Source organism: Nyctibius grandis, chromosome 24 (genome assembly GCF_013368605.1).
Source record: "Nyctibius grandis isolate bNycGra1 chromosome 24, bNycGra1.pri, whole genome shotgun sequence".
Lineage (NCBI taxonomy): Eukaryota > Metazoa > Chordata > Aves > Nyctibiiformes > Nyctibiidae > Nyctibius > Nyctibius grandis.
Window position 1 is genome coordinate 2,460,250 of NC_090681.1, and position 23,295 is coordinate 2,483,544.

The window sequence follows — 23,295 nt, forward strand, 5'->3', positions numbered from 1 at the left end:
TGTCTTGGTTTGATGATTTCACTAGAAAAATCACACTCGTGACTGAAATAGAGAAACCTGAACAGGACTTGTGTGTGGGACGGATCTCCCAGACAGCGCTCTGACAGCTCAGCCCTACGTCCTTTGCAGCGCAAGAGCACAGACTTGTAACTAATTGTGGGAAGGTTTCATCGCAAAAGCGAATGCGAGACGGGCCTGAATTACCACGAGTGCAGACACAGACAGAGAGCAAAACCATCTGGAGTCCCTGGGAAAGGCATCAGCTTGCAACGTGCTGATGGGGCAGAAATGACTCTTCATTCCCTTATATGAGGAATCATGATACAAACAGGGCTGGGGGAGGTCAGGGTAAATCCGAGGGGCTCACGCTGACTTCAGAGCCATCTTCCCTGCTCCCGAGCAGCGCCGACCTCTTGCCAGTCTTTATATGTTTAAGGGAATTCAGTACTTTTATGGAGCTCAGACTTCTATTGCCCTGACCCTGCCGTGGTCCAGACATACCATCTACTCGAAAACAAGTTCTCTGTGGCCGAGGTGTTTCTCTGTGGTGAGTTTCCATAGCCCTTGCCAGGAGCAGAGGCTCCAGCTCAGCGCGTTCCTGACTAGGGAGCAGTTTGAACCCGGTAGTTTGTTTTGATTCAAACTGGAAAGAAAAAAAAAACCCAAACCCCAGCCAGGACCTGGGGCTGGGAAGGAGAGGGCACGGAAGTGGGCTGCCAGGGAGGGGAGGAAAGAGGCTGGCTGGAAAGTTATTGGATTGGGAGTGAGATCAGCTCAGCCCCTCCCTGGGCTGCAGCGAAACCATCACCAGTCTGACCATTTCACTGAGGGATATTTGAAAAGATAAACAAAACAAAACAAAAAAAAAAAGGGGGGGGGGAGAATTCAAACGCTTCAGTGAACCGCTCTGCAAATCCCGGCTCTGACTGATAGGCAAATTTGCTTTTGCTTACGCTGGCAGAAAGCTGGAAGACTGCTGACTTCTGACCTGCCTGCTTAAATCAGGGCAGGATTTGGCACAGGCGACTTTTAAAACTGCCTGAAAATGCTGTATCTCCCAGGACAGCTTCCAGCAGCAGTGCAGGGCATGATTTGTCCAGGCACCAGTTGGAACCAACCCGCACTGCCCTGTGCTGTTCCCAGCGTGGACGGAGCAGCCAGAGAGGCTGGGCTGGGCTGAACCTGCCTTCGGGAGGCACAGGGCCACTTTCCAGAGAAATACCCCGGCCACCCACACCCCAAAACCCCCCACAAAGCAGCGCGACAGCTCTGTCACTGCCTTCAAGGAGGAAGAGCCTCTGGTGATGTAATGAAAACTCCCCTTGGTAATTCAGAGAGTGAAAGCAGAGGCTGGCTGCCGGGAAGGGATTGTGAAACTCAGCGCTCAGACTGGGAGTATTTGCATGGAGGGACTGGGGTGTGCCGTGGCCGGGAACATCGCTGCGGTGGGACGCTGGCAGGCAGGCTTGGGTTTGCAGCTGATAAAATAGAAACTCCGGCTCCTACCACGTCCCCTTTGCCCGCTCCCCCTCTCCTGGTCACCCAGCTAGCACAGGCATGGTAAATAACTGCCTGTTGGTCTTGTCCTTGACCCGCAGGACGCAGGGGGATGTTGAAACAGCTATTTCGGGACACGCAAAGATTCGATTTGCCTGAAACCTCCAGGTCATTCTGGCACTGAGGTGTGAACCTCGCCCTGGAACAGGCTGTTTTCTCTAGAAGTACATGGGTCTCCTCGGGGTTTCTCCCTCTTTACCCAGGCAGGGATGGGCGGTTATTCATGGGTCACAGGCTGCGTTTTGGAGCAGATGGAGTTTAGAGAAAATCCAGCTCATGTTGCTGCTTTCTGAAATAGCCACAGACACAATAAAAGGGGGGAAGGAGGGGAACAGCTTTACACCAGGAATTCTTCCTTGTTGCCAGACAGGAGCACTTGGGAATGACTCAGCTCCGGTCTTGCTGGGCAGGCTGAGACCTTTGGCCCCGCTCGGGTGGGACAGCCAGGGCTGTTAAAGGGATCCAGATGCATCAGGATTCACCAGGGCCCAAATGCAGATGACAGTTTCAAGGGTCTGTCTCTCGAGGACCCACCATGGGGCACAGCCAGGTATGTGCTGTGACATCCTGCAGAGAAACCTGAGAGGTTGCTGTAGTCACAGCAGCTAGATGAAGGTGAGAGGGACAGCCAGACCCAAGCAGCACAAAGGTGGTTTTAAACCTCTCAGGGGTGCAGTGGGGGGGTCTCACCCCAGCTCCCTGCCCTCAAGAGTCACGCCAGGAGCATGGGGGCCTCCCTGAATTCCTCCTTTCTGCGTGCAGAGCAGGGTCTTGGTCTGTCAGAGGGATTCAGCGAAGCTTAACACTGAGAGCTTTGAGATCTGTGGTGAAGGATGCTTTGCATTCACGAGGTAGCAGCTGTGTGTTCAAGAACTGAAGCTCATTGGGGTCATTTTCTGCCAGGGCCCTGGGGAAACGCTGGTTTGTAATGACATGCACTCTGATCATTTCTCAGATGGAGATGTCATTAACGGCCGTTTATGTCTCTCCAGGGAAGACACCAGTGGCTGGGGAGGGCTCTCCCCAGTGCGCCAATCTGCACACACGTTCTGGGTTGATCTAGTTAGCTTGTGTTCTGTTTGCCTCTCGTGGTCCCCTGAGATGTGTGCAGGGAAGGAAGAGATGATTCTGCTTGACTCCCTTTTTCTCTGCTGGACTTAATAAGGACTGACATTCTTCTAAATGAAGAGCAAAAGGCAGGAGATGGGAGCCCTGGGATCAGAAATTCAAGGCTCTTCCAAGAGGATTGTTCTGGTTTACTCTGTGGTTACACCTCCCCTCCCCTCCATCTCCCCGTCCCACTCTGCTCCCTCCTAACACCCACACGCACAGCACAGCAATCTTCCACTCCCTGCTGTGACTTTCTGAGGAAGATGCTGTCATGTGAAATCCTGGGAGAGAGTTACCACCACATGGAGCTCTGAAAGCATCGCGTGTCCCTTGCAGAACAGGCCTGCAGACGGAGGAACGCCGTGCTCCCCCTCCTCGAAATCCTGAACGTGCTTGTGGATGGAGGTGGGGGGAGTGGGGAATCATCTTGTAAGCTTGGGAGCCGCCTACACACATGGCAAGTCTTGTCAGGAGCTGATAAAAGAGGTGGGAGGTGGGGAGATTTTGAGGGGGAAGAACTTGGAGGCTCGTGTGCCCACGTAGCTCACCATCCTGTCTCCTCCAGGGCTCAGCCAGCCAGGGTGGCCATGGGCTTGGCCCCGTCGCTGATACGCGTGCGTTGAAAGGAGACCCCAAACAGGGACTCAGAGATAACTGCCATCGACTTCAGCAGTGACGTAAAGGTAGGAAGCATTAAGCAATTACTGACAATAGTGATCTGACATGCCTTTCCCCTCTATAAAAGAAGCATTTCCTTCTGCAATAAAAGCACAGGCTGCTCTGATTTATACACCTGCTGTCCTGCACACTCACTGTACGGCTTTGGTGACAGAAGTAACAATGATCCTCGCTCTTGATTCACTCCTCCTGGTGACCTGCTATCCCTGGTGACAGGGGATTTATGACTGAGAAGGTTTAGCACAGTAGGGTGCTGCCATGAGGAAAGTGCTGGTCTGATCCCTACAGCACAAGGAAGCAGCCAGACTCCCTCCTCACCCGAGTTGTTAAACAGACAATTATGTGTTTGGTGTTGGCATAAACACAGGAAAATTAGTCACTGGAGAAAACCCCAGTGCCTGTGACAGCTGGTTGTGGCTAGAAGGTGGGGGTGACAAACACCTCTGATAGCAGCAGGTGGTGGCTGGGCACTCTGTGGGGAGAGCCAGGTGCCACCAGCAAGAGGCACGGCAATGGTGTGACAGGGCAGGAACCTATCACTGGCTCTGGAGGCTCTCCTCTCTCCTTACTCCCTGATGGCAGCTGGTTTTTGGGGTGCTCAGCATCTTGCAGGATGTGAGCAAACCCGGCCGCAGCAGAGGCAGCGAGGATCAAGGTGAAATCTTCAGGAGGACCATTCGCAGAGGACTGAGGAAGGGTTTGTTCTGCCCCCAAGAGAGCAGATGCAGAGAAGCTAGAGCACTGGCATGGGGCTTGATTTCTGCAAGGAGAACAGAGTGAAGCACCGGCCTGGTTTCCAGGAAAGGAGAACAGTGTGTCACAGAGAAGGCATTGAAAAGACCTGAGGCTTCTCCTTCAGCATTCTGTCTCACTCCTGCAGATGTGTGGGTGCTTGGGAGTTCAAAAGGCTGAACTGGAGGCTGTCCTGCAGCTGGCACAGGGCAGGAAGCCACGGGCTTCTCCTGCAGAGCCATTGTTGGCGCACAGACCACAGTGTCCCTGTCTCGGCTAGAGACCCCTGCACGGCTCAGCATCTTTCTCCCCACAGCGCTGACCTTTGCAGTGGGAGTGTGGGAATGGGAGCTGATGGGAAGGCTCGGTACAAGGCACTAGCTCTAGTGCCCAGACCCCCAAAGAGACACTGGCAGCCCTTCAGCAGCATCTCAAAACCTCACAGCATCTCTGACATCCTTTCCAGCTGGTGTATCCTACAAACACAGGTAGGGCTGGGCACACCACACGTTTCCTCCACCCAACCCACCCATTTCCTATTTTCTGCAGACATGACAACTAGTGAGTTAATCCTGCAGGCCATAGACTAAGCTGTATTAGCAGACACCATCTGTCCTTTTTCATTTGCTGATGCACGACCTATTTTGCTGTGTAGTGGAGCAGGCGCTGCAGTTTCGGGGCTTGCATGTTGCAGTGTCCCTGTTGCCAGGCTATAATCCACTGCTCGCAGTGACCTGCTAATGGCAGAAGGCTCCAGTGAACTGAGCGCCAGGGGGACCTGCTGTCATGGGCAGGTTGTGGCTGAAGCCTGTCCCTACAGCTGCTTGTCTTCAAAGGAGGTTTGAGCCCCATCCCACAACACACCAGTTAACACCTGGGAAGAGAAAGGTCTCGGTGGAATTTCCAAGGACAAGAGCACGAGTGCCCTCAGCAAGGCCTCTGCTTACCTGGAGCCCCTTCAGCAATGGCCATGGGAAGGTCACTGTGAAATAACACCCTCTTAGAGCCACCACCCAACCTTCACAGCCCTGTGCTGGGGCTGGGGACAGTAAAGGTGGAATAAGAAAAGTGAAAGGGACTGTTTTCATCTTGGGAGGGGAAGAGGAACATCCACACTCCCTCACTTGCCAGGAGGTCACTGCCATCGTGGGGAGAGACCTGAACCTCTCAGGTCTCTTCAGGACCATCTGGGAGAACATTAGCGTGGGGCTTAAACCCTGCATCTGCTCCTGAGGACACAGATGTGGTACTTTTTTCCCCTGAATAACACTCTGTCTCAGAGGCAAAGTTTCCAAAACACCACCTGGGCACCTCCAGAAGTGCTGTAACACAGAGATCATTCTCATATCGAAGTGGGGTTCATGGGAACAGGCCGTGTGGTGTGCTCAGCACTCCACAGCCATGCCGCTCTGGCCTGGGGTAATTCCTGTGCTTTACAGAACATGAGCCATGGCAATCACAACGGGACAGGGAAGGACAGGAAGAGAATTCTTTCCTTATCTCTCTGAGGGCATCAGGTCCTGTCTTGGAGCAGTCTGGTGACCCTTGTCTGGGTACAGAAGTACAGACATTATTAAAGGTCATAAAACCATCAAAGCAATTCCAAAGGTTAGCACCTTGCTGCGTGAAGCCACGTTTCCTCCCGTATTTACCAACTTTTTATTTAACTCAGCACTGATGGCAGAAATTTTCCCTGAGCTCTGAAATAAAGAGCAAGGAAATTCTGTTGTTGTGTGCCATTAGGAGGGAGGGAGGGAACTGAGTGCAGGGGGCTCAGGGCTGTTACTCATCTGCTACTCAGAACCAGGGCGGTCACTGACCTCTGCCTGGGGTCCCAAAATCAGCCAGGGAGTTTTCAGCTTGCTGCCTCACCGCTCAACAAAAGTGGAAGAGAGAGTGGAAGGAGTTATTCAGACTGACCTTGGCATTAGCCAGACAACTTCTTCCTGAATTACCTCAGTGGCACCATTTGGGCTTTCAGAGGAACTCTCAACCTGCTGGGTTGGATGTGGCCTGAATCCACCCACTTCTGTGCCATCAGTGTCCTCTGAGTAGCCAACACTGGCTGCTGCAAGGATGGTGCAAGTGAGCTGGTGTGGAGTCATTTCCCTTTCCTGCTAGTTCTGCTCTTTTCTCTTTAAAACTGGCTTAAGCTCTGAACCCCGGGGTTTCCTACCCTGCTGCAGCTTTAATTGGTGGTAACTTCTGCACAGTCTTGCTGCCTGCAGAGATGCTTGACCCCTTTGCAAATCTTGCTAAGCTTTGGATACCCACAGCTTCCAGTAAGTCCTGCTCTCTCCTTCCAGTCCTCACTAAGCTTTGTCCGGTGTTCCCTTGTCCACGGTGTGGACACTCACTTGGGGTCTGCATCAGATGTGACAAGAAATAATGACCTTCCTGCAAGATGCTGATGTCCCTACCGCTTTCCTGCAAGGTGGGATCTCCATCAGGCACTGTGGGGAGAGGGGACAGTAGCTGGTATCAGGATATCTCTGCTAGGAACAACAGCTTGGGGTATAAATCCTGACACCAGGACTGGTCCCAGCATTTCTTTTTTCTTTCTTTGTGCTTTGGGAAGAGAATTGACTCAAGAATTTTATTGATCTGAGGCCAAGGACCAAACATCCCCCCTTCACAGGCCAAAGCCACGGGCCTCTCCTGTGTGCCACGTGAGGAAGAGGAGCAGGGAAGGGCGGTGCTTGCCAAGACTAGAACCCACCCAAATCTGTGACTACCGTCAGGAGGTGGGAAGAGGAAGAAATAGCCCCTGCGGTCAGCCCTGGAAAGGGCAGTTCCTGCCGAGAACTGGCTGGGGAACATTCCCATTTTCATAACCAGCAACAGCTGTGAAAAAGGGAAAGAAGAGTGATTGTGGCCCCTGCCAGCAGCACCTCACGGCTGCAGCCGGGACGGGAGAGCAGCAGAGTGCTCCCAGCACAGCCCTCTGGCCCCGCAGCAAGGAAAGCCTGTGTCATTTTCCAGAGGGCTGGGCCATCACTAACCAGGTGGGAAATGCATGAGCGTCTCACTTTGAAAATGAGCTTGATCAGGATTCCCTTGTCTCATATGTGATCTGGCCCCAACCCTCAGCCTGGTTCAGTCCAGGGCTGCTCCCCCAGTGCCTGTGTTCTCTCTGCAGTAGAACAAGGTGGGCAGGGGGAGAGGGAAGTGATGTTTGGTGCATCCTTCATTCCTGAGCCAGCGTGGAAAGGTAAACGGGGTTTGTTCTGCTGGGGTTTGCCGCTGACCCACCCCTTCCTTCCCTCTGCCTGATGCCATGACCACAAGCCCGTTCTCTCTAACTTCTCTTCAAGCAGAGCCCACCTTTACCGCAGCCAGGAAATTCCTCTTCTCCCTCCCTCCTCTCCCTCACCCCTTCACCACCATGAGAAACCTTCTTCCTTCTGCGGGGCTGATCTCATCTGTGGATTGCCTTAGCCAATGTTTAAGCAAACTAGCCCCTGTGCTTTCTGAGGCTGGACTGTGCACAGCAGAAAATGGAGTAGGAGGTTTCTGGGGCGATCAGTGCGCACCGAGACCTCAAATGCTTCTCTGAAATCAGGCCCTGCTGTTGCTCCAGAGCATCCTTCTAACAGGGAGGCAGCAGCTATGACCGTCTCTCATCTGTCCAGCCCTGCCCTCTCTGATCCAGGCTGCCATCCCAGTTCCCCTGAGCAGGAGGAAAAGTCCAGTGCCTGCCACTGAAACAGCGGTAGCTGCCAAGTGCCTTCCAGCTGTCTCTGAGTTACAGGATCCCTCCCCAGCTCAAGCCCTGCAGTCTCTCAGGAGGCACATGTTGGCAGTAACAGCCCTATTTAAACAAAACAGAGACAGCCTGACTTTACAGGGCCTTCCTCTGCCTCTCCCTGCCCCCCTGCCGTCACGCATATTTGGGGAAAAGCCTCTCCAGGCAGCGCTGACTCCTGCTCTTGCTGCTGTACGTGCAGCTCAGCCACAGCAATGTGCTGGGGTTCACGTAGCTCTGGGTCCTGCTCCAGCTATTCCCGCCCACTTTCCGTGGATCTCCTGCAGGATTCACAGCCCAGCACCCAGGGGTGCTGCCCATCCCCAGACATGTAAGAACAGTGCTCTCAGCATGGGATGAGCACCAAAATTGCAGCTGGAGAACCTGGCAGTGGACATGGAGCAGAGCCCTGTCCCCGGGCTGAGGACCAAGAATGCCTCTTTCCCATCCAACAAGCCAAGGCTTTGAGCCCTGCCAAACCCCAGTGTTTGTTCCTGCATTTGGCAAGCCCGAGGTGGCAACAAAAGCATGTGCAAGGCAGAAAGAGGAGTTCCAGTGAAGGAGGGAAGTGGGTTTCACTTGGGTCTCTGTGACCTTTTCTGGTTTGGAAATAACAGAGATGTGCAGAGACACTAACAGTGCACAGCGAGGGTGTTTCAACTGCCCCAGCAGCAGAACAAACACCGTGGCCTCCTTCAGGCAGAGGAAACTGGAGCCCGGAGCCACAGCCCAGCCTTTGGCTGCCTGGGATGGAACCAGTGGAAATGCAGCTACAGGGAGTCGGTGCCTTCGCCTGTTTGCGAGGAAAATTTATTTGCGGCCGTGGAGCCTTACTCTGGGCACCTTGTCTTCCAGCCCTGGGATACAGATCCTGCTGTGTGATGGGAACAGTTTTTCTTCTGCTGGCAGCGGCTAAGCCAAGTTCTCTGGAGCCCATGGACTGGGATTTATATCAGCAATGCCCTTGGCCATGAGGATCCCATTGACTCCATCCTCACCGCCCTCCTTAGGGAAGCCAAGCACAGAGAATGAGCTGTTGGGGCAGAGTCAAGAGAGGGGCTGAGACCGAAGAGAGTCAAACAGCTACAGCAATTTCTCTGGGTGCTTCCAGCCCTTCTTGCTTAACCTCAGAGAGAAAAAGCAACGCTGGCAGGAGGAAAGCAAAGGAGCAGAGTTCTGCACGGGTAGGCTGTAGTCCCCCCCAGTGCTGAGAGTTAAGGCTAGGCTTATAACAGATAGAAATGCTCCTTTGGCCAAAGGGATATTATTTCCCTTGGAAACCAGAGAACTATCGATTACTTAAGTAACCTCAGCTATTAAACAAACTGCTACCTCAGCAGAAGGAAATTTCAGCCTGGGTTTAGGGAGAGGATAGAGGGGACTCCAGGGTGGCCCAGGCAGTAGTGGGAACACACCAGCCTGCTCTCCTTGACTCAGGTGCCTGCTCTCAGTGGTACCAGATAAGGAGTGAAAACAAACACAAGGAGGTAAGCGCCTGTGAGTGCCTGTGTGCGCCCCTGCCAAAGGAACTGGAAAACATTCACTGCAGTGGAGTCATGGCCAAGACTGACTGTGGAATGGGAAGGATTAAAATGTCTCACAGGACCCTCTCTGAACACTGGCATAAGGGCAGGTCCTCCCAGTACACCAGGCCTCTGCAGAGGCTCGCGGGTCCACAGCCCTCTTTTCCCAGGAGGGCTTGTGTTGCAGGCAGGGTACTAACACCCAGGCAGAGCACAAGTTCCCCTTTATTGTATTTCTATATTATTGTATAGCTAGCAGTGATCGCCTGTGGTAGGGACCAAACACACAGGGAAGACAGCACAGGCTGTGGAACAGGATCACATAAAGGCACTAAGAGCATGTCAGAGGTTCAGCTGCTGTGCAGATGCTGGGCTGTGTAATATTCACATGATCGTCCCTTTTACAGTGTAGGCAAGTATAGAGGGAACAGCAAGGAGAGGCAGCTGAGCGGTGGAGGTGGTCAAGGACTAGGAGGGTTGACTTGGCCTTTCTGCTTGTAGGAGGTCCTGGTGCCACTCCCCCACTAAACTTTGAATAACCTTGAAAAAATGAAGTTGAAACAGGACTTAGAAGCAGTCCTAGCTGCGTTAGATGCTGGCCATGCAGAGCTGCGACCTCAGGGACTGAAGCTGCAGAAAGGCAGCGTTAACTCCTCCCTGTGCCCTTCCCAAACTGCCCCTGGGAGCCTGATTCAGGCTGTGCATGGCCAGGTCTCATTTGGGAGTGCCTGGGCCCATCCAGACTGGCTCCTTCGCACCACAGCTGCCCTGTGCAGCACTGAGGGCTGGCACAGAGAGCTCCTAGCCTGTCCTCTCCCCTGCCCACCCACGTCGAGGCACAAAACGCAGCTGGCCACGCAGCCACCTGGGTGACAACACCACAGCCTGCTCCTAAAAGCCTCCAAGCATGGGGCCTCCGACCCATGGCTCCCACAGAAGTCCCACACAGCAGCACAAGCTGTTGCTGTTTGCAGAGTTACCATAAGATAAGCAGCAGTATGGCCACCCCGGGCCACTCCCAGAAGCTCCCTACAGACCCAGCATCTGTGCCTTCGTGGGGGAGGATGCATCTCACAGCAATAGCCTTCCCTAATTAAAGCATATTTATGCTCCTTATTGCAATTCTGCTCTCTCCTGTATGCTCAAACACTCCTGGCCGCATTCCTCCATGGCCCCACTGCTGCCCCCAGCCCTTTAAAGGACATGTGAAACACAGGAAACGACTGAAAGTTATTTCAACAAAACAGTTGTGACAGAAGCATTGGCCTCTCCCTGCTCTTGGATTTCAAACAAGGTTTCTTCAGCCCTACTGAGTTTCTGCTTTGTGCTTCTTCCATCTCCACCCCAGTTTCTGACACCCACAGGGGTTACCAGCAACGGGCTTCTGACCCCAGACTTTCCTCAGTCAGATACACATTGAGGATCCTGACAGGCAAAATGCAAGTTAGCACATATTGAGCGGGTGCTAATGAACTCACTTTCTAGTTTGCTAATGAACTGCAGTGCACTGCTGCCCAGCCTGTGTGTAGGTGCAGAGTCCCTACACCCCCCTTGGCATGGAATCGGAGCTGTAAACCCACCAGCTTTTTCAAGCCTTAAAGAGTGAGCCCAGCCTTTGGATTAGGAGGAGGTGAAATTCACCCCAGGGCCGTGGGCCAGCACAGCACAGGTACTGCTGGGATGCTGCAGGGCACAGAGGTGACCGTCACCCCTTGTTCTCTCCGCTAGCAGATTGGATCCCGTTATGCAACCGTTACGCTAAAAGGCAATACGACATCCAGAGCAGTTTCAAGGACTTTGTTATTTTGCCTTCCAGGTCTGCAGATCCCCAGGATCCACATCCAGAGAGCTCCCAGCAATGATTGTGCACCTGGTTGCCTTCCCCAGAACTACTGCTTCCTGCACACGCAGGGTAAGTGCTGAGGCTGCTGGAGATGTGTAGTTTAGGATTCCCACCCCAAATGCACATTGCTGGGCTTGGTCCCGGTGCACCCGCTCTGCTTACAGCCTCCTGTTAGCTAGATGCAGCTCAGGGGAACCAGGTCTCCAAACTTCTGATTCATCAACGATTCATGCTCTAATCCCAAGATGGAACTCTGGTCCCCTTCTCCAGAGAGGGACCAGGGCTGCTCCCCAGTCCCTTTAGCCCATCCTGGAGTTCCAGGTACTCCTGGCTCTTCCCCGCAGTGTCAGTGACACACACTGCTACCCTGAGGGGATGCATTTGCAGCTCCTGCACCAGCCAGCCAGGCTCTGACCCGCTCTCACTGTCCAAGAACCAAGCCCTGCTCTGCCAGGCTGTTAGGGCATTGTATAATATTGCTGCTGCTCAAGAGCCATCCCACATCAGCACGTTAGCCAGAAAGATGCTGAGACAGGCTCTGATCCCGCAGCCGCTCCTGGAGCCCACCCTGACCCGCTGCCCCCAGAGCATCTCTTACCTCACCCCGGAGCCCACTCCCGATGCAGCTCTTCCCTCCGCAGTCTCCCTGGCTCTCCCTTTCCCACTCCCCTTCCCCCTGCGCCACCTCCTCGGCGTGATGTCAGCGCAGCCCTGCCTCTATCACACCCCTCCACGCCACGCAGCGCCCATCACACCCGGCTGCTGCCTCCCTTCCCTACGGTTGCCACAGCGACAGGAGAGGGAATCCCATCCTCTGGTCCTCCACCTCCCAGAGCCTCGCTTGGTACCACCCACTGCAGCTCTTCCTAAAGAGCCTGGAGACCACGGGAAGGACAGGGTGACAACAGGGAAAGGCCAGTGATGGCCTTGGGGAAGCTGTGGCTCAACATACCTGGAAGGGACAGCAGAGGCAGTCATGGGAAGCAGGCTCAGACAAAACAGGCACTCACCTTCTCCGCAGCAGTTACCACCCGTGTCCCCAGTGCTCTTCCCACCTTTCCACCCCCTCCATTCATTGCTCTCTCAGTTCTTTGTTCCTCAGCACGTGCTCTTGCTGTTTGTGTACCGTGACTGTACAAACTCTCTACAGATGAGGGACTTGTGCTACTTGCCCACAACAGGCACTCTGTAGGGGCTTCTCCTCACTCCCAGGTCAAGGTCAGAGATCAGGTATTGATCAGAAACTTAATACCAGCTCCAAACCAGACCATCAGGAGTCGGTGGACTCATTACTAACCACAGACCCACAGGGAAAGGTTTTTCTGCAATCTCTCTTTCACAGATGGTTTCATCAGGAAGGGAGAAGGGCAGATACTGTATTTTTAGGACTGCAGCACATTTTTAATGGAAAGAGATGGCCCAGGGCTTCTCATCCCTCCCCCTCATCCAAGATGCTGTTTCTTTTCAGCAGAAATATTGCTGCATTAGAGAACAGGTCACTTCCTCTATCAGTGAGAATTCAGTGTCCTATTTGATGCTGGTCCTTGTGCTATAAATAGGAATTTTCCCCTTTTATAGTTGCTGATTAATTTCGTGTACGAAATACGAACACAGTTCTCAAAAGAGTGCCTGATAAGCAGCTTGCTGGAGTGAAATCATTGAACAGAAGGAATTTACGGCACCTGCAGAGCATCCCGTGCTGTGGAAAACATTCAAGGTCAACTTGACAGAGACAGGTCACAGAACAGATCCAACTAGAGAGGATGTAGGCTTGACCCAAGCAGCCTCCCCGCAGCAGCCTTTCCCACAGCACCCCAACAATTCATTCCGTGCTCCACACTTAGCTGAGGATCAAACGGAGGCAGCTCAGCTCAGAGGAGCCAAGACTTCTCCATCCCACGTACTAGAAAGCCAGGAGGAGCAGGCAGAACAGGTTTTTAAAACAACAGCAGGCAAAAGGTAGAGGGCACAATCCCAAACAAGGAAGAGCAGTTTAACATCCATCATCAAAAGAAACAAGGGAAGAACACCACAAACGCCAGAGAGGCACAAGCTTGCCTTCCAAAGAGAGAATGGGAATTGGAGGTACAGAGAGGTAATAAAAACACTGGAGCACAGAGAGACTGAATGGCGGAGGAGCGAGAGCGCCCAATTATGCTGCAGAAACCAGTCATTTCTGGAGGAAATGGGCGGATGCAGCCTGGCCCTTTCTGGTGCCTGTCCACAGTGCCTAAACCACAGCCCCAAACACAAGCAGGGCTGCAAGTACGGTACCAAGGGCACTGCAGAAAAACAAGGACCCTCCATCAGCACATCAGGAACAGCCTCTGACACACCTCAGAGCAGGGGTCAGGGTCCCTGTGGATGCAGGATAAAGGGAGGCCAGGACATGCTCTGGTTCCCTGCGTTACAGATTTTGCCCTGTGTATTTAGGGAGAGGAACTGGTGGAGGGGAAAGGAGGGATGCAACAAGGTACGGAAGGCAGAAAGCAAATGAGCAGAAACAGAAAACAGAATATGTGGTTCCAATTACTGCAGGAGGACAGAAGGAATAACAACAGCTCCTCCACACACTAGCAATGCAAAGGGAGGGGGAAAAGGCTAAAAATGACACCAGTTAAAAATACCTGCAAGGAGCTCTGACCAAGAAGGGTCAGAATACACAGGGGCTCAGTGCTTTCAGCATCACACATGAAGAATCAGGAGAAAGAAAAGCAGCAAAAGACACCATTGCTATGGTAATATAAAGCATTGGGACACACTCAGCAAGGCCAAGAGAGAAAAGGAATTACAAGCCACATTTTCAACTGCACAGAGCAACATCCTTGAGATGCGATCAGGCCCGAGGATCCACCCAGCTCAATTGTTAGTTGGCTGTGCTGTCATCTGCCTCCTCCAGTCTTCCACGCTGTCTGCAGGTCAAAGAGGACACAGCAACAGATACAAAATGTAAAGGGGTTATTTTATTATTGATTCAGAGGTTAGACAAGGCACCATTTGATCTAAAAAGAAATGCAAAAAAAACCCCCAATTAAGTGTTATTTTTGCAGTCAATTAAAAAAAGTCTCTTTTGCATTTCTTCAGCATTGTGTGAATTCCAGCTTGGTCAAGATCAGAGGAAAGCCATCCCATTCCCAAGTAAGGCAGGCTTGGACTAGAGCCACAGCCCCTCTGGTCAGCAGCAGAGAAACCTTGAGAAGTCCCTATGCCAGGGTTTAGGAATGCAGCAGAACAAGAAAAACAAAACTTCCAGGAAAAGACCACGGCATCTTTTCCTTTCCATTTCAGAAAGGATGAGTCATTTGTTCATTTTGGTCCTCGCTGACAGGAAGCAACTTTAGAAAAATCACAGCAAACCTTGCAACGGCCTCAGAGCACTAAGAGCCCACGAGCCAAGGCCTGAAAGTCCTGGAGAAGCCTGGAACGACATCCAGCCCTACCCTCCTAACAGGTCAAGGGCCTGTGTCTGATCACTGGCAGAGATGTTTCACTCTGTACCATTGTTTTGCCTCCCCAAACTCTGATTTCTAAGGAGGAGGCCATCTCCTCTTCACAATGATTCTGCTGAATAAGAAAGCCAAACAAAACCCAACCAAATCAGCCCCCAAGCCCCTTGTCTACCACCTCCTTATTGCCCTCCCCTCAATCGTACCCCCCTCCCAGCTGCCCTCCCTGCCTCCCCTGCGCCCAGGGGAGGGCTGCAATGCGTCATGTAGCAGTGTGCAGCGTTTGGTGGTCTCTCATCTGGTTCACGGAGTCACTCAGCTGGAATAAATGGGAACAAAGAAAAAAATAGATTTAGGGAAAAAAAAAACCCAAAATTAATCATGGTTTATGGCAGAAAAAGGCTGGCGAGCTGGATGCAAAGTGAGCACAAAGGGGAAAAGGAACAGAGAGCGGAAGAATAGATTGTTCTCGCTGTGGAATAAAACCTTGACCAAATCCAGGAACACCAACTGGCCGGGAACCCCTCCTGCCATTATGGCAGCACGTAGGGGGCTGCAGCTCTCCTCTTTGACTCTCTCGAGATGCCAAGGTAAAAGCTGCTTCCACTCAGAATTTCTTTACAGTCCTCGAGATGCCGGGGCAGCTCTAACATTTGAAGTTTACTTTCAAATCCTCTCTCTCCGCAATTACGTGCTTTCAAGAGCAAGAAGTCAACTGCTTTCAGTTTCTGGTGTTATTTCCAGTTTGCTGGAAGGGAAGAGGCTGTTTCTCTGGAAAGGATGTACGAGGACAGAGATCAATTTTCAGACAAAAGAGAAATTATCAAGAAAAAGAGCAAGGGATTCCTGAGGATTAGGCACCGGCTCTGGACACACAGCCCACGGCAGCTCAGTGCGCAGGAGGGAGAGGCCATCTCAAAAGAGGAGGGTACTCAGTAATGCTACATCAGTAAACATACATGGAAGGCCAAAGTGTCATCTGGGCCAACCTGCATTTACAGTGGGGTCCTCTAGGAAGGGCTGGACACCCGCGTGGGCAAAGGCCATCACCAGCCTGGCAGGGTCACCAAATAGCCCTGAGGAGCTGAGGCACTGACCACACCGCACGTCACGTCCTCCAACGGACAGCCTGATGGAGCTTTGATTTGCTCAAGAAACAAGTACATTTCCATGATCTCATAACGAAGGTCGTTGGCTCAAGGGCACATGAAGCCAGTTGTTAATAACACTGGCTCTGAGGCCTTGAAAAATCATTTGTTTTGCAATAGGGCTTTATTTAGCCTTTGGGATCAGGAGAAGCTCAACACTCTTCATCTCCTGTCCAAAGCCCAGGCAAGAGTGAAGAGATAAAACCCAAGTCCTTCTCTTGTCCTCAGCAGATCCCAACTAGCCACACACAGTGGCTGTCAGGCTCTGAGCAGAGACTTCATATTGTTAAAAAAAAAAAAAAGCAAAAAGCATCTCACCAGTATTTGCTATATTGGGGCCCACAAATGAGGAGAGGCTGAAAACGCCCAGCTCACACCCACCCTCTTTCTGCCCCACAAGCCCCATCAGAACGGGAGGAAGACAGGCTGTGCTCTCAGGTAACCAGCCATCCCACAGAGAATAAAACACAGACACCAAGAACAAGCTCTCACCCAGCCCTGAGCAGCAGCAGGCTGCATTTGCACGCACAGCCAAGCTGTCCCTCCCCAGGCCGACACACACACACAGTCCTTCACATGCTTCCCACGAGCAACCCCGTGTTTCATTTCCTGCAGCTGACAGATAGCATCACCTGTCCGGCTCCTGGGAAGGTCCTTCCCCCCACTGCTCAGTCCTGATCTCCAACCTTCTGCTAATTCCTTGGGGAGCAGCCAGGAGGAGCTGAAAGTCCAGCTCCTTCCAGGGAAACAAAAGCCTTTGGACCCAAAGGGGTGCAAGCCCCAGTTCTGGCAGCTGGTGCTCGGGCTTGCTGCGACCTCTAGGGGCCAGACCTCCGGCAGCCGCAGACAGACGTTCACATATACTGAGAGAGAGACCGTTAACAGCTCGTTTAATAGAGAATTAGCACAGCCCTGCCTTGGGCTGCATCATCTTGTCCCCTCCTCTTCTACCCTGCTTAGCTCTTCGCCCTCCCTGGCCCCAGAGAGACAGAGATGGAGAGACAGAGGGATAGAAAAAAGGGAGAGCTCCATCCTGGGACAGAGCTCTAAATGAACATAACCAGGTCTTTACATGTTGCTCTCGAGAAGGCTGCCAGGATGCTAGCAAACACCACGTCGGGAGTCTGGGAGGCATCCACCGCCGTGTGGATCCCTCGCTTGCTGTAGTAGGAGACCAGGGGAGCGGTCTGCGTGTGGTAGGCCTTCAGGCGCGTTTTCAAGGCTGTTTCGTTATCGTCCGAACGGCGGATCAGGGGCTCTCCAGTGACCTGGGAGAAGCAAGAGGACAGCCTCCAGCTAGCTGCAGCCTGGCACACTCCCCCCTTCTCTCCCCTGCTCCCCTCCTCCCAGACAGGTACAATGTGGAGCTGCAGAGGTGACCCCCAGTTCCACAGGGGAGAGCGGGGCAAACCCAGGGCAGCCAAAACAAGTCCCAGAGCAGCCACTGATGAGAGGAGGATCCAGCATCGCAGTCTCTCCCCTACACACCGCTCTGCTTGCTAAAAGGAGCCCAAGGAGCCTTGAGACCAGACACCAGCTACAGTTGCTCCCCAGGAGCAAAACCAATCACAACCCACTGCAACTTCAGCTATAGACAGAGTCCCACAAGTTCTGAGGCTGGCAGAGCCCGGGCCAGCTCTGCAGAACTGCCCTGCCCTTCCCTCATCCCTCCAGGCCTCGCTCCCTGCAGTGCCATCGGTTCAAGCTGCCCAGGCAGTTCCCCACGCTCCGCAGAAAGCCAGGACAGAAGGGACAAGAGACGGAAAGAAATGAATTTTTCCAGGGATGCTGCAAAGCACCAGCTAAACGCAAAGCAATGTAAGCTGTGGCCTTGGGAGCTCACATACATCGTCCTTCATGTGCTCTTTTGGGGGTCTGAACTCCTCGTGATAAGAGCGGCCACTCGCCGGATGAATCAGCCTAAGACAGAAAGGCAAGTGTCAGCAAAGTAGCCCAGTGCCAGGACACGGTCTCCTGAACCTGCCACTCATCAGCACAGAAACATCTGCAACAGCAACCCGATGAGCCTCTCTCTATTAAGAAAAAAATCTGTTCTAGCTATTTCTGTACCAAGGGCCTCTTTAGGCGCTTGAAAAAAGGAGCTGCGCTAGGAGATGGAGAAGAGATTTTTACTTTCTGCTTTCCTGGGGAAGCGGGCTAGTTCCTGGAGGTGTGGGGGTGACACAGGGCAACAGCAGTAAGAGACATCTGCGCCCACATGGCCACAACTGACCCCGGGCAGGGTGTTCAGCAGTGCCTGAGCATGTGTGCAGTGTCCTGCATCAGGGAACAGTACAGCTCCAGAGAGGCAAGAGCATGAAGACGTTAGCTGTCACATCAAGCTGGGTCACCAAGGACGCTGATTCCTATCAGCAGCCCCTATTTATAGGCCAAAGAAGGGGCTCTGTTCAAGGCTGGCCCAGGCATGGGAGAGCAGGCAAGGGATCGGGACGGGAAGGCTCAAACAGAGCAGAAATCTAACACAGACCAGCACTGCACCTAGCCCTAAACACCGAGAACGACACGAGGATCCAGAATTAGGGTGTTCTCTCTTAAACTAGGAAACCCCACCCCATGCACCGAGTGTTTGGGAGAGAAGAATTACCGTCCAGTGATCCTCCGGATGAGCAAGGAGTCGGGGATGCTGAACTCAATGACAGAGTCCAGCTTCTCTCTCCTCTTCTCCAGGAGCTCATCCAGCTGCAACAGAAACCACCCAGCTCAGAGGGGCTGAGGCGCAGCCACGGGCCCCCTGTCTCCAGGGGAGGAGATGCCAGAGCAGTCCCCGAACAGGAGCTCACGTACCATTTCGGCCTGCTTCACCGTGCGTGGGAAGCCGTCCAGGAGGAAGCCGTTCTTGCAGGGAGGGGAGTCAAGGTTGTTCTCAATCAGCTCCACCACCATCTCGTCGCTCACCTGCGGAGAGACGGGCACACGATCGGGACACCCCAATTTTACATGCCCCCAGAGCTGCTGTACTCATGCCAGCGCCCAGCCTGCATCAGAGCCTTTCTACAGCCCCTTCCTGGTCCCAGAGGCAGCAGCCACAGCGCAGGGCACTGCTCTTAACACGGCGAAAGCTGCGTGTTCGGACCTGTGCGTCAGGGAAGCGCTCCCTGCCACGGGTGTCAACACCGAGACGTGGCTAACGAGACATTTCTAATGAGATATTTCACGCCGGGACACTCCAGCCTGCGCAGGGACTCGGCCCAGCACTATGACCTCGCTGTTACAAAGGTTGCTGTATTTCAAGGGAGACCATCAGCCTGAAGACAAACTCACTAGATATTTTTTTTTAAACCAATTCACAATACAAAATATCAACGTAACCTTTATTTCCTGTTACTTTGTACCTTCACCCACACATCCCCCTCAGCAGGCAGGCCTGGCCAGGAAGGGCAAAGCAGGCAAGTTGCTCATTGACTGTCGTAAACCTCGTGTGAAGGCAGATGCCCAATAGCTGCTGACAAGCTCTGGCCTCGCTGGAGAGGTTTTTCCCCTATCACGCTCTCAGCACACTGCTGGGATTAGCGCCTTTTCTCCACTGCAGCATTTGGAAAGCACTAACAGATGCTGCAGCCCCAACAATAGCTGTTTATTCGAGAGCAGCTCTCCCCAGCATTGCTGTTTTCTCCAGCATACACAGCTGGGACCCAGCGGGATTGGGGACCAGACTGTCACAGCACACGTAAACAAGAGCCCTGGAGCGGGAGGCAGTTTGGGTGAAGCAACAAGTCCCTTCTGTGCTTTCCTGATTACCCCGTTCAGAGAAAGGGCTCCTGCTTCGTAATCAAGCAGAAAAACCCCTCCTCACTGCTGCTGTGCTCCCAGCTGAGTTATCACGGAGCCAGAGCACGCTGCTGGGATACACCCACGGAGCAGCCCGGTGCCGGCTGCCACACACGCGGCAGATACCACCAGCCTCGCCAGATAACAGCCCTATCTTTCCTAACCAGCTGGGATATTGCAGGCTCGGTGTTGCAACGCAAGCTTCGAGCGAAAGCCGGAGATAAAGCCACGTCGCTCTTCCCACCCTGGGCCCGCGGTGTCTCCGTGGGCTGTTACGAGCCCGGGACAACCAGCAGCGATGCCCAAGATCTGCCCCGCGCTGCTTAGCTTTGGGGCAAGACGCTGCAATTTGCTGTCCTTCAAGTTTCCCCAAAATATTTCAGGCATTTTGGCAAGATAATTAGATCCTCAGAAAATGAGTGTGTCAGAGTTCCTAACTCTTGTCTCTCGGGGATCCCAAGTGTCTCTTTCACACAGCACTACGCAGCACCCACCGTAACGACCACAGCAACACCCCTAAGTCTAGTTTTACCCTACAGTTACAAGCAAACAGCATTTATGCAAGAGCTGGGACACAGATGAACCCTCTGAACAAACTCTTCTTCCATCCCACAGGGGTCCAGGCATCACGTGAAGAGACAGAGGAGCTGCAGAGCACGGCTGTAACGTCCTGCAGCTCCAAGGACAGTCACCTCCGAGCAGCGTTCAGGAGCCACAACCCAGACTGCGCCCCGCGAACATGGGAGCACCGCAGCAGAACCAAGCCAGGGACAGAGAGGCTGCTGGTAAGCAAGGAGCAGTTCTGAAGAACAACAATGTTTTTATAAGATGTTTCTCCTGCAGGATAATAGGAAGGAGAACCCCCACCCCTGCCTTCACCCTATAATCTGCTCTCCTCCACTAATTAGGTTTTGTCACCGAGGCTTCTAATTAAGAGGAGGATTTTGCCTGCTCTCATTCCAGGTGCTGCCAGACCACCTCCCCTCCCAGCACATCTCCCCACTACCCACCAGCTTCCCCGAATCCATCGTCTCTTTGAGCCGCTTGCCCAGCTCGGACCCCGAGGCCACCATGGCCCGCAGCATGTCCCCGGTAGCCAGGTGGCACACGCAGTAGGTCTCGGCCAGCTTCGGAGCCTGCGGGAGATGACAGACACGAGGTGAGCTCGCCATGAGGGTTTTGGGGGCAGGACCTCGGGGGCTGAGGCCCCGCCGGGGTTTGGACCCCCCCACCTCGGTGGGGCCTCGCAGCAGCAGGACGGTCCGTGACCGGGCAGCACGTGGCAGGGCCCGGCACACAGCCCTGAGCCCCGGGTGCTCCGGGAGCGGGGCCAGGGCACCGGGGTCCGGGACAAAGGAGGGGGTCCGGGACAAAGGGCCCCGAGGAGGGCCTTCCCCGGGGAAAGGGAGGTCGGACGCCCGCGTCCCTCCAGGACGGGGCTCAGACGCTGGGCCCGGGGGCGAGGAGGGCCGGGCGGCCCGGTCCCGCCGGCAGCTCCCCGGTGATACCAGCCGGGTATCACCCCGGGGACGCCCGCGCCCCTCCTGGGAAGAACCCCCGGTGCCCCCTCACCTGCGTCCCCTTGCCAGCGCCGGGCGGCCCCAGCAGCACGGCGCGGATGCCCTGCCGGAGCCCCGGGCCCGGGGCCTGCCCGCCGCCCCCCGCCTGCGCGCTCGGAGCCATGGCCGCCACCGACTGCGCCCCGCCCCGCTCCGCCCCGCGGCCAATAGGCGGTGACGCCGGGGCCACGCTCCTCGTGGGCGGGGCTTCGCGGGGAGGGGGCGTGGTTTGGCGCGGAGTGGGCGGGGTTGGGCGGCACCGCGTGGTCGCAGCGCGCCACGCCCGCACCGAGCTGTGGTCGCCCCGGCGCTGCGTGGGCCACCGGCCCCTGCGTGGGCCCGGTTCGCGGCACTGCGTGGGCTCTGCGTCACGGCACTGCTCGGCACAGCCGGAAGGGAGCGGGCACTGCGGTGCTGTCTGTGTTTAGCCCGCACCCAGGGTGTTCTGTCACCCAAGAGCCCTCCCCAGCTGAGAAAGGGAATTGGGGAAAGGAGGGAGACTCGTGGGCTGAAATTTAAACAGAGTTAATAAAATAAGAAAACCAATATCAATACTAATACAAAAGGCACAAAGTTATACGTGGCTCATAGAGTGGTGGCAAGTCCCTCCATGGACAGTAACCATTGAGAAGACAGGAAGGGAAGGAGGAGAAGTAGAAAGAGGGAGAAGAAACCAGAGCAAACGTTCCCCCCCCATTCTCAGCAGCTTTCCCATTTATAGTGAAGTTACTGTTATAGAATATGCCTGTGGGCCAGCCTGGGGCAGCTGCCCTGGCTCACTGATAATGGCCGTGATCACCATCCCACAACTGGTCACAAATTGAAACAAAAATGTAACAGAAAATTGATTCTATAAATTGTATCGCTGCAAAACCAGGACACGTGCTCTGCACTGTGCTGCCCAGACCCCGTACCTCTCTGCCCTCCTCCCAGTGTGGTGCTCACTGCACGGCTCCCCCCATCCTACACGGCACAGTCCAGGGCTGGGTGCTGGGCCAGAGCGCTGGGAAAACAGGCCAGGATCTCACAGGAGACAACAGCTTTCTTGGCCCTGGTTGCCAGGAGAGTCCACGGCAAAGCCAAGAGTGCAGTCCTGAATACAGGAGCCCAGGATAAATTGGTCCCTTTCACCTCCTCGGTGGTAGCAGCTGCCCCTCCAAGCACAGAACATTGTCTCCTCGGCGACACTAGAGAGGGAATTGTAAATTAAGAAGAAAAAAATTCCCTGCTTGGCCTGTGGTGTTTGTGGGATGGAGCGGTGGAACCATTTCCAAGTGCACAAATGCAGACAAAGACACGACTGATCGACCAGACGGGGCATCTGCACGTGTGGCAGAGCTGGATCTGCTGCCGGGGAACCCACCGAAACTGGCAGCAGCACAAGGGCAGAATCAGTCCCTGATGTCTTCCCGAGTGCCTCCCCCAGCCGGTGTCCCGGCCAAACAGGCGCTGCTCAGCCTTTAATCTGCACGAAGCCCCGTTTCCCTGGCAGCAGTATCTCAGAGGTATTTTTGTCTCTTCCCCCCGAGGGTCCCTGTGCACGCGGTGCACGCGCAGCCACGAGCGCCCTCGCACCGGGGCTGGGCTGCAGGCAGGCTCGCGGCGCTCCGCATCGTCAGGCTGCTGGCGCGGCGGGGACTCGGTGAGAACCCGGGGTGTCTGCTGGGGCCAGCCCCAGCCCTGGGAGGGGGTGGGCGAGGCAGGGAGCGTTCCCTGAAAGGGATGAAGGATGCTCAGAGGCGGCTCAGCCAATGGGGTGGCTGGGTTTGGTTGCCATGTCCACGGGTGTGAGGCAGAGCAGGGAAGGGGGGTGGTGGGATATAAGGGTTGTAGGAACTCCCCCCCTCTGCAGGGGCAGCTTGGGGGTTCGGGGCAGGCAGGGAACTGGGGCAGGATGAACAGCCGCCGCTGGGGCCAGTTCATTCTCTTGGGAGGCCCATGGGCAGAAGCTGTTTAGATGCTTTCTAAGGTAACAGGGTGGGGGGGACTGCGCGGGGCTGCTGGGGAAGCTGGCTTGCCTGGCGCAGCGAGGAGGGGGCTGGCGAGGGGTGCCTGCCGATGCTGAGTTTTGGGAATGGTGGGTGGAGGGCATCCTGCCATCAGTGCCCCTCTCCCTTGCTAACCCCTTGCACTGCTTCTCCCCAGAGACCTCGGACCCCCAGCAA

The 23,295-nt window shown here is 54.5% G+C and overlaps 1 protein-coding gene across 2 annotated transcripts; it reads right to left on the bottom strand.

Moving 5' to 3' along the window:
• Positions 1-14,131: 14,131 nt before the first annotated feature.
• AK2 (adenylate kinase 2) lies at positions 14,132-21,267 on the bottom strand. 2 transcript variants are annotated; one of them, XM_068417765.1, is made up of 7 exons: positions 21,144-21,267; positions 20,582-20,707; positions 18,588-18,698; positions 18,388-18,482; positions 17,630-17,702; positions 16,855-17,050; positions 14,132-14,953 (listed from the first exon to the last, which is right to left on the bottom strand). In XM_068417765.1, the coding sequence occupies exons 1-7, from the start codon at positions 21,252-21,254 to the stop codon at positions 14,946-14,948; spliced, it is 720 nt and encodes a 239-aa protein (XP_068273866.1). In that variant the 5' UTR covers positions 21,255-21,267; the 3' UTR covers positions 14,132-14,945. The 2 variants fall into 2 exon arrangements, with proteins under 2 accessions (XP_068273866.1, XP_068273864.1); XM_068417763.1 differs by lacking the exon at positions 14,132-14,953 and having other exon boundaries at positions 16,656-17,050.
• Positions 21,268-23,295: the final 2,028 nt, after the last annotated feature.

Excerpts from the sequence above, each read along its gene's own strand:
- AK2 (XM_068417763.1), bottom strand. The coding sequence starts at position 21,254 with ATGGCTCCGAGCGCGCAGGCGGGGGGCGGCGGGCAGGCCCCGGGCCCG. Across the intron at positions 17,703-18,387 it reads ATCCGGAGGATCACTGGACG|GCTGATTCATCCGGCGAGTG; the intron begins GTAATTCTTCTC and ends TTTCTGTCTTAG. Across the intron at positions 17,051-17,629 it reads AAGAGCACATGAAGGACGAT|GTCACTGGAGAGCCCCTGAT; the intron begins GTATGTGAGCTC and ends TGCTTCTCCCAG.